Genomic DNA, 9,494 nt, shown 5'->3' with positions numbered 1-9,494 from the left:
TGTTGGGAGAAATACTCAGGTGTAATAGATAGAGATGCAGAGGGTGGAGGCCAAGAGCAGAACTCTGGTTTACTTCAAGTAATGGAAAAATAAACAGTAGAAAACCTGCAATTAAATTTCAAGAGTGTAAATGTCCATAAATCAAAGGATATAGCTAGAAATGTCAGCTGGACTGAAGATCTAATGGATTCAAACATGGTGTTTTCTGCCTGCGGGAGCAGGGTGCTTGTAGTGAAATGACTACAGAGTGAATCGTATGACGAACTCCTTCCAAAGAACATTGGGAATAAGCATCGTACCTCAAGGAGAAGAGGACTGTTAGCAAAGAAGTTACATCTCCAAGGCAAAAGACTGTGGAGCTGAAGTCAGGTTTGGCAGAAGTCACACCGGGTGAAATGTTGTGAAGGATCTTGAGCAAACACTAAAAGAAGGGGAGAAGGAGGACTATGGAAATGAACACAGGGAGAATATGGAGGACATGAGCCAGGAAGAGAAAGAACACTTTCCTTATGATCCTGTGTTCATTCTTCTAAATAATGGAATAAAACACAAAATGGAAGTGAGCCATTCCAAGAGGCTTGATTGATAGCAAATCTTTGATAAGCAGCTGATTTTCTAGGTGAGCCTAGTCCAGTTGGCAGTCCCCACAGGAGATGTGGATGGCAATGCTCATTTTATGCCATGTGTCTCAGGTATCTGTTTCCACCATCAATGCTGAGAGCAGTTGCCCACTGCAGAATGATTTCTTCTGGACTGGGGAAGCAGTCGCTGGGTGCAGGATCAAACCACTTTCCCTCCAAGGGAAGGTCTTATCTGTGATGGAGAAGAGGTGAGACACTCATGTGTGTGCAGCTAGAATAAAGTTGACATCTGTCCTACCGCTGGAAGAAGGAATGCTTTCTGATGGATGAATAGAATATGGCAAATTCAAGATGGGTTTCAGGAAAACATTTAATACTATCGCACAGGACATTCATGGAATCATAGAATGGGAATTCATAGGGAAGCTGGCAGAGACAGGATTAGTAGAGGAGCTGCTCAGCAGTGAGGAACTAGCTCAAAGGAAGATAGCAGTGGACAGTTGTAAGAGAGCTTATCTACCCAGAGAGGACGTTACTAATGAACATGCTCAAGGATGTATTTCAGGACTGGTTTGATTTAATAATTTCATTTAAATATTGTCACAGAAGGAGGTAGAACACTGATGCCTTTTTCTGGCAGTGAGATTGAAGGACCTTGTCAGTACAAATGAGGATCTGATGAATCTGGAAAGAAGCAGCTCCCCTTGAGTAGAAGACAGAAAATGGTATTTAATTCAGTAAAAGACAAATTGCAATTAAGGCTTTGCATCTGAAGTGTACCCATAGAAACTTCAGCCAGAAGTATGGAGCTGATCCATAGGTCTTTCATTACAGCCATCATACGAGAACCTGTTGATAATTCACCTGAGATACTATATTCAATTCTTGAAGGCAGTTCAGGAAGGATGAATTGGGAAGAGCAGGTGCAGAGGAGAGCTTGGAGCACTGTTAGTTGGAGCATAGGGGGGGTCTGTGTTATGACAGATGATAGGGGAGGAGAGCAACTTCGTGTGTTTAGTCTTGCCTGTGAAGAGGTGGTGTGATTGCTGGCTACAAATACCTCAGGCAAGTAAACATTTTAGAGGGAGAAAGCAATTTAAGCTAAAGAAGAATGTTGGCAGAAAACCAAATGGGACTTAACTGGCTATGAATGTAGGCTGGAAATCAGAAGAGGTTGTTGTGCCACCAGAGCAGTGAGATCCTGGAACAGGCTAATGATGGGGACAAAAAGATAACCAGATCAATAAACTTGTGAATGGGACTAGGTGACACTAGACTCACTTGCCTGTGAGGTTCTGCCATAGTGATGAAATGGAGAATGGGCTGTTGAGCTCCATGTCACCACAACCTGGAAGTTGTGCCATTTGTATGAGACCAGGCACTGGCCACAGAAATGGTATCTTGGAATAAGTGTTCAAAGTTCATTTTCCTTGATAGAGAAGAATATCACATTTCAGCCAACTTATCAAATTAATTATTTATATCTTCTTTACATTTCAAGTGTAAGTACTGCAGCCTTTTCACTTGCAAAATTGCCAGGGGCTCCACTGGAGGTTTGATGCATTTTGGCACTCTGCAAATGGATGAGTACGGTCACAGTGGGTATTTCTGGAGCTCGTATTTGCCAATACGACTTGTTTGCACAGAATAAAATATTCAGCAGGGCATAAGAGATAAAAACTTATATTTCCCTTTCCAAAAGTAATATGGGAATTAGCCTACATTACACAGCTTAAATTACACTGATTCTGCTCCAGGCTTGGAATAAGATTTTCAGAATACTTCTAATCTGTGAGCAATCTAAACCATATGGAAATCTTCTGAATTCCCCTGGGTGGTTTTGACACTCTACCCATAGGTCTTAGAGTATTTAGGGTTTTTTTCTGGTGCAGCAATCTCAGTTCCAGGTGTGAGATTCTTCAGTCATAAAATAGTTACACCACTTAATTTTCTGGCATCAAGGAACTTACATCAGTAAGGGAATATGAATACTAATAGATAATAATATCGCTTGCAATAATCCAAGTGAGTTGTACTAGTTTTGCTTATGTCAGTGCAGTTGATGGTGTCGCTTTCTGATGCACAAAGACCCCTGTAGCTCCTTGCTTAAAAATGGGTCATAGGTTCATTAAAGAATTGGGACTTTTCAATTTGTTTTTGGTCTGGGCAGAGAAACAGCTTCCATGGAGCTCTGCCTCTGAGAAACAAAGATTGCTGTCATTTTTTACCAGGCCTTTTGCAGCCCTGATACAGTGGTGTTTTGGAGCTCATCACCCATAGCAATCATTCAGTCCTGTGGCTTATATCCTATTTTGAAAAGCCATTTCCTTTCAGTGCACGTGTCTTTCCCCTGTGTTTATATGAAGCAATCAATGAGGCTTTCAGCTGTAAGGATCAGAATGAAATCAAATAAATTACTTCCAAAGATAGGAAACCATTTCACACCTTCGAGCCTCATTTTGCTCCAGATGTAGCGTGTTACAGGTCATGCCAGTTAGAGCTGATTATAAACCAACTGACCTGTTGTGACACTTTAAAATCCTGGGTGGAATTTGCACTTTGCCTGCAAACCACCACTTCATTTTCATCCTATTTGGGTTTGGATCTGTAGCTGTGAATGGGGTGATTCATAGAATCACAGCCTGGTTTGGGTTGGAAGGGACCTTAAAGCTCATCCAGTTCCAACCCCCTGCCACGGGCAGGGACACCTTCCACTAGAGCAGGTTGCTCCAAGCCCCATCCAACCAGGCCATGATAGAGTGAGTCTTTTCTATCTTGGTGATTGTCCCAGAGTAACAATTCCAGTGGGGTTTCATTCACCCTACCATTATGAAGAGGTGTACTGATACACGTCTTCAGTTATAAATAAGATGAGGTTCTGTAAGAATTACAGTTCCTGATAGCATTTAAAAATAAATCCAGAGTGAGTTTAGGTTGGATACAACCAGATACACAGTGTTACCTTAATACTCTTTTCTTTTGTAAAGGGAGTAGTAACCTTTAGTTATGATTTATGGAGGCTTTTATTATCACTTCTATTCCAGGGGGTTTCTCACACCCCTTCATTCTGGAGGAAGTATATTGATTCAAAAGCATTGAATTGACTTTTTACTTTACAGTGTAGAACATGTTTGTGATACATTGCCAGGCAAGCAGCTTGCAGAGGAGTATAATCCATGGCTCAGGACTCTGAGTGTGTTAATGGTGGTTGATGTTCATTTGTGTTTGATTACTCCAAAAAATATCCATCCAGCCTCAGTTTTAGAGGTTTTGGATGGGGGTGGGGAAGACGGTGAAGTTTTGTCTTATTTAGTGTTGTAGACTTTAATATATACAAGTGCTGATTTTGGAAGCATATGAAAAACATGTTTGGAAAAGAAGGGAATGATATTTGTATCGTTATGTCCAAATGTAGAGTTTAGATCCTAGCAAGAACCTAGGTACCAGGCAGATTGAAGCTCTGCTGTACTGAGTACAGCCTACTTGCAGTAGGCTTTGTGCCTCACTTCTGTCTATAAAACAGAGCTCATAAATCTTGCCATCATTTACATAGTGTTTTGATATCAGGTTTCTCTTCCAAGTCTGAAGTAACATTAATTATTAGTCGTGGGACTGCTATTTCCCTTTGATTTCTCCCCACCTCCGTATTGCCGTGTTTGCAGCCCCTTCTTCAGGAGAGAGGACAGGCTAAACCACCCTTGCTGAGATTACTCCATCACCTCTAATGGTGTAGCACAAAGCCATTCATTTCTCCACGCTGGAGTCTGAAGTCTCTGAACTTCACTAGCCCAAGGGAGTGGTAGGCCCAAGCGTGCTCCGAAATGCCGATCTCCTGTTTTGATAACTGAGCTCTAAAATCAAGATAAGCAAGCTGCCCTATATACTGAACATGTCCTAATTGCACACTTGAAGCAAAGCAGCCAATCAATGAGTGTGTGTCGCCCACTAATGAATATTTGTAGTTTTGGAAGATTTCATATGTGGTATTCCTTGTAGCTCCTGCAGTTATTAACAGAGTGGCTCCGAAGACCCTGTTCAGGAGGAGAACCTGGCTTTATCTAGACCAAGAAACTGTGTCATTTAATTTCATATGTTAGCTGGGCATGGTCACTCTTATTCAAATTGTATTAGCTAATACTTCTTTAAAACTGTTTACACTGTGTGCAGAGTTGTGTTTAAAATCCTATTAGCTAATACATTTCCTAGTCTAGACTTGGGGAGGGTTGACTCCCTGAAGAACTTGTAGCAGGACTTTGTTTACTCGAAGGGGGTACAAGAAAGGGTAATGATGTTTGAAACTGTCCAAATGACTTTTGCTGTGCCAAATATTTTGCTGTCTGTCCCTCCCCTTGCTCTTGTAATTGCTAAGATTCTTTCTTTATTGAGAGTTGGCTCTCAAGTCATGCGGGTGACTTTGCAAGCCATGGGAGTATTGCCACCAACAGGGTCTTAGGCATTCAGTGCTGGGAGGCAGGGCTCTCTGTGGGAGCAGGGAAAGGAGAAAGGCACAGAAGAAGCATCTGAGCTGGGGTGGCAGAGCCCCAGAGAGCCACACGCTGAGGCTTTCATTGAACCAGAAACACATCATGGACATTAAAGAGCCAGAGAAAACTTTTCTTGGTGTGGGTTTTCAGATGTAGCCCACTAACAGGAGAAGGAGGCTGGGTTTGATGTGTAGGTTGCACCCACATAGGCCTGCTAATAGGACTTCCTTCCTTCTGCAGGTCACAGACAACATAAATGAGGAGTCCTGTACTTTGACTCACAGTCTAGCACCTTACTGACACACATAAAGAGCCTCAGCTCACAGGTTAGGTACATGAAGTAATCACGAGAACATCAAGTGCTGTGAATGGCTTCAGTGTTGCTGATGGAAAATCATCTAACACCTTCTAGACTCTGCTCTACTCTAAGCTTCTAAACTTGCTTATTTTGGTTATCTTCCCCTAGCCACTCAAAGCAGGTCTCAGAAGGTAGGTATGATGCTACAGTCAGCACATTAAGCAGGAATACCAAACCCATCACTCTGTGTCCTTTTACTATCTCTGTTTTTATTATAACTAGTTCTGATTTAGTAGTGCAAGTGGCATATCTCGGGAGAAAAACACTGTTATCTCAGCTAAGCATTAAATACTGTATAATTCCATAAATACTGTATAATTCCAAGCCTTTCTCAAATGATGGCTTGGATTATTGACTTGAAATGCAGACAGTGTCTCCGATCATAGTGATACTGCCTTTTGAATATCATAATAGAGTTTCAGTAAACTCTAAAGTTGAATGTAAGGTTCCCATTGGAGAAGTCAAGGATTTGACTTTCCTGGTTCTCAGGAGTTGTCGCAATTTGATTATTGTCATGGTTTTTCTACTGATGTCTCTGGTGTTTTGCTTTCTTAAGCTATCCTTCTCTCTGGAATGTCTAACCTTTCTCTAAACGCCTTCTTCATACAGTTCCATCACAAATCAATTGCACTCCCACACTTACCATTCAACTATAAATAAATTAGTTAAATGATTTACCAAAATGTAGTAAAACAAATAGATCTCTCCTGTGTTTTGGGTTTTTGGGGGTTTTTCTCTCTTGTTTTCTAAAACATCTTTTTCCTTCTCTTCAAGTTTTTAATCTAGAGCCTTATAGTGAGGGCTTTTTCTGCCTTGTTAAATTGCATGCACATCAATAACAGTGTGTATCAACATCATTAATAAATGTTGGGTCCTCTATGTATCCCCCTTCCTGGGCAAGATTATTCTATACTGTGTATTTACTAGGGCTACATCCTGTCTACTTCAGCTACTCGAGTAAGTAGCAATATTTTAACTGCTGAGTGTATAGTGTGCGTCATTTATTTGTCCTGACTGGATCCACTGCTGATTTCATAAACATTTGGGGAAAGAAATAGCAAACTAGCAAATATTTGGAGAACCCCCTAATGTAGGATTTTAAGAGGATGATATCGTCTCTCAGCTTGAAGATTAAAATCAGTGCTGTTCACAGCTGATTAACTTTCCTTTCTAATATTTCCCACAAACTGAGCTAATGTAATAAAACTTAATGAAACAAGGTTTAGTAAAACCACGAAGAATATTTGGATGACAGCTATAGAATGGTTCAGGCTGTCCTGGTGTTCACTTTGTAAAGGCTCTGTGCTTTATCCTGTCCAATGGATGGGTGTAGCAATGCAGCAGTCCTTGTGTTGGGTCGAAACAGCTTCTTTGATGACTCAAAGGTGATGTGAATTAGCTGCATTATAGTTTCTTTATATCTAGTTGGTGATCAGTGGCTGCTTTCTTTCCCATCAACATTAACAACTCTCATTTTTGGTCCTACAGAGTCATCAGCAAAGTGGTGCCAGCTCCAGAGGCCAAACCTGCTACTCCTGTGAGCCGGCCCAAAACTCCTCCACCCGTTCCATCACCTGTACCAGCTCCTGTTCATGTCACCCCTCCTCCAGCTCCAGCTCCTCCTCCTCCACAAGCCACCGTGTCACCAGTCCTGATCCCACCACCCTCTCCAGCCGTCTCGGCAGCAGGAGGCTCCAAAGCTCCGGTTAGGAGCGTGGTGACCGAGACCGTCAGTACTTATGTGGTAGGTTACACACACTGCTGTGTTTGTCCCAGTGCCAGTGACATTCCTCTCTTGAGTTGCTGAGCTCCTGGGTGAATCATCATCTCAAACTGATGGTACCTCGTGATGTTCCTCTCCTTTAAGCCACTCTTTATCCAGCCCTTGCTTCCATGCACGTGTTTTGAGGGGTTAATAACCATTAAAGCACTGCTACTTGGACTGATTTTTTCCTTTGTTCCCAGTTCAGTGTTTAAGTTTCTATACATCCAGTTATATCCCACTTGGTATTTTCTGCTCACTGAGTTGGAGCATGTATTTTTGAAGGTGGAAATATTTTTATATAGATGCTTTCATAAGCACCAAATTGAAACCTCAAATGTCAAGCTCGCCATAGATTTTGCTGTCAGTCAGGTAAAGTACAAAACCTCGTACAACATCAAGAATTTGACTTAGCCCTCATTTGAAATGTGTAGAGTCCACAAATCTCTTTTCTGCCTTCCTCAACATACAGCAATTGCAGATGTTTGTGCATCTCAGGAAGGCTGTAGATGGTTCATTAGTCTGCAGTTCATTTATCTGTTTGATATATGCTCTGAACGTGGCCTCTGTCTGGTGGCATTAAGACTTCTTCATTCTTTTAGAGAAGTCTCCCATCTAACATGATGTAGGAACTACATTCTCTAACAGAACATGGGCATACCTCCAGGCAGAAAATTTCTGCAGTGTAAAAAGGAAGTCCTGACCATTCCTGATCACTCAAGAGCAGCAGATACCATTAACAGTGTTGTTGTCCTCCTTGTCCAGCTTGGTTGGTCACACCTTGCTCATCTGTACTGGGTAGCACTTTAAAAACTCTTCATTTAAAACACCTAAAACTTGCTTTTGTTAAGAGTTTCCTGTGCTTTAATTGCAACGTATCATGATATTTCTCCTCTTTTTTTAATTCCTGTTTTTATAATGATTCCTAATGTAAATCTACCCTGCTCTTTCTAATGGAAAAAGTGCTCTTCCCTGCTGGACTTAAACTGTTATGTATCATGTTACTGGTCTCTATTTAAACAGCTGCTACATTTCACTCCTGAGTTAGTTACAGCACTAGACCTCACAGAGGCTGTGCATATCTTCAGGGTGTAGGATACACATCCTCACCTTCCGTATCACAGGTGTAGATACAGTGAAACTCTTATGTATTAAACTTGGAAGTTCACTCTAAAAGAGAAGCATTTCCAAAATACTGCACTACATCCCATTTTCTTCAGTAAAGCAAATAATTTAGAGATTATGATAGTTTAAAGAAGGAAAACCTAGAACTTTGCCTGGGTGCTTCTGGTGGTAACACACTTACGGAGAATTCAGAGGATATGTAGGCTCCAGGTTATTTCTTTCTTTTGCAGCATTATAGTCGAAACCAGGGGGTTACTGCATTAGGCTCCAACTATGTGCACAGGCAGAGAGACTCCTAATATGAGACATTTATAACTCCAAAAGCTGAGAGGGAGGTTGGGGAATAATTACTCACTATTAGCCTCTTGTATGAAGGGAATCCAGGCCACAGAGTGACGAAATGGCTTTCCCCAGGTCACACGGGAAAGCTCTTCCAGAGATAAGATTGGAGCCAGTGTGACAGAGGTGTGCAACTTCCTTCTGCAGGGCAGGACAGGAGGATGATTTTGTAGTTTAAAAAGAAGAAAGAAAGGATGTGGGATCTCCCTGTAGGATAACATCTCACTCAGTGTGCTCTCATCATTAACTCTCAGTGGTTTGTACTAAAATAGCACTCAGCAATCACACCCCGTCCCTCCTTCCACGACCCTTGGCTCACTAGAGAGTGAGAAGTGATGCAATACTTTTAACATCCTCATTCAGCAGTTTGGGAAAGTTAAGGTCTCTCTCTTCAAAGAGACATAAGGCAGTGCTGCCTGCACCCAGCACCACCAGTGCCTGTGCTGGAGGATGGAGGGTGGTGTGGTGCATCCAAGTTGCTCAAGTAGGTGTTGAAGGGCTGTAGCTGTCAGACCAACAGCCCGTACCACAGCCCAGCATCTCCTCCTGCCCAGCAGCATCACCCCACAGCAATGACTGCAAACCTCTTCACACCAAGCACAGCAGATGCTTCTCTAGCAACTTAAAATGACTTTGCAGATGTGAGATTAGATCATAAAATCATAGACTGGTTTGGGTTGGAAGGGACTGTAAAGCTTATTCCAGCCCCAACCCCTGCCCCGGGCAGGGACACCTTCCACTAGAGCAGGTTGCTCCAAGCTCCTGTGTCCAACCTGGCCTTGAACACTGGCAGGGATGGGGCAGCCACAGCTTCTCCGGGCCACCTCGCCCACACCCCCCCGCAC

General features: G+C 42.4%; 1 protein-coding gene across 1 annotated transcript in view; it reads left to right on the top strand.

The window, feature by feature from the left end:
- Positions 1-9,494, top strand: part of TAF3 (TAF3 RNA polymerase II, TATA box binding protein (TBP)-associated factor, 140kDa) — a 27,745-nt gene that overhangs the window by 15,804 nt on the left and 2,447 nt on the right. The window contains exon 3 of the mRNA XM_010024728.1: positions 6,912-7,167. Coding sequence (XP_010023030.1) covers positions 6,912-7,167 — 256 coding nt within the window. The remainder of the gene's footprint in view (positions 1-6,911; positions 7,168-9,494) is intronic.

Source organism: Nestor notabilis, unplaced genomic scaffold, assembly GCF_000696875.1.
Source record: "Nestor notabilis isolate BGI_N333 unplaced genomic scaffold, ASM69687v1 scaffold1922, whole genome shotgun sequence".
NCBI classification, from domain to species: Eukaryota; Metazoa; Chordata; class Aves; order Psittaciformes; family Psittacidae; genus Nestor; species Nestor notabilis.
The sequence above is the reverse complement of the archived record's forward strand: the minus strand, read 5'-3'. Positions and strand labels throughout refer to the sequence as shown.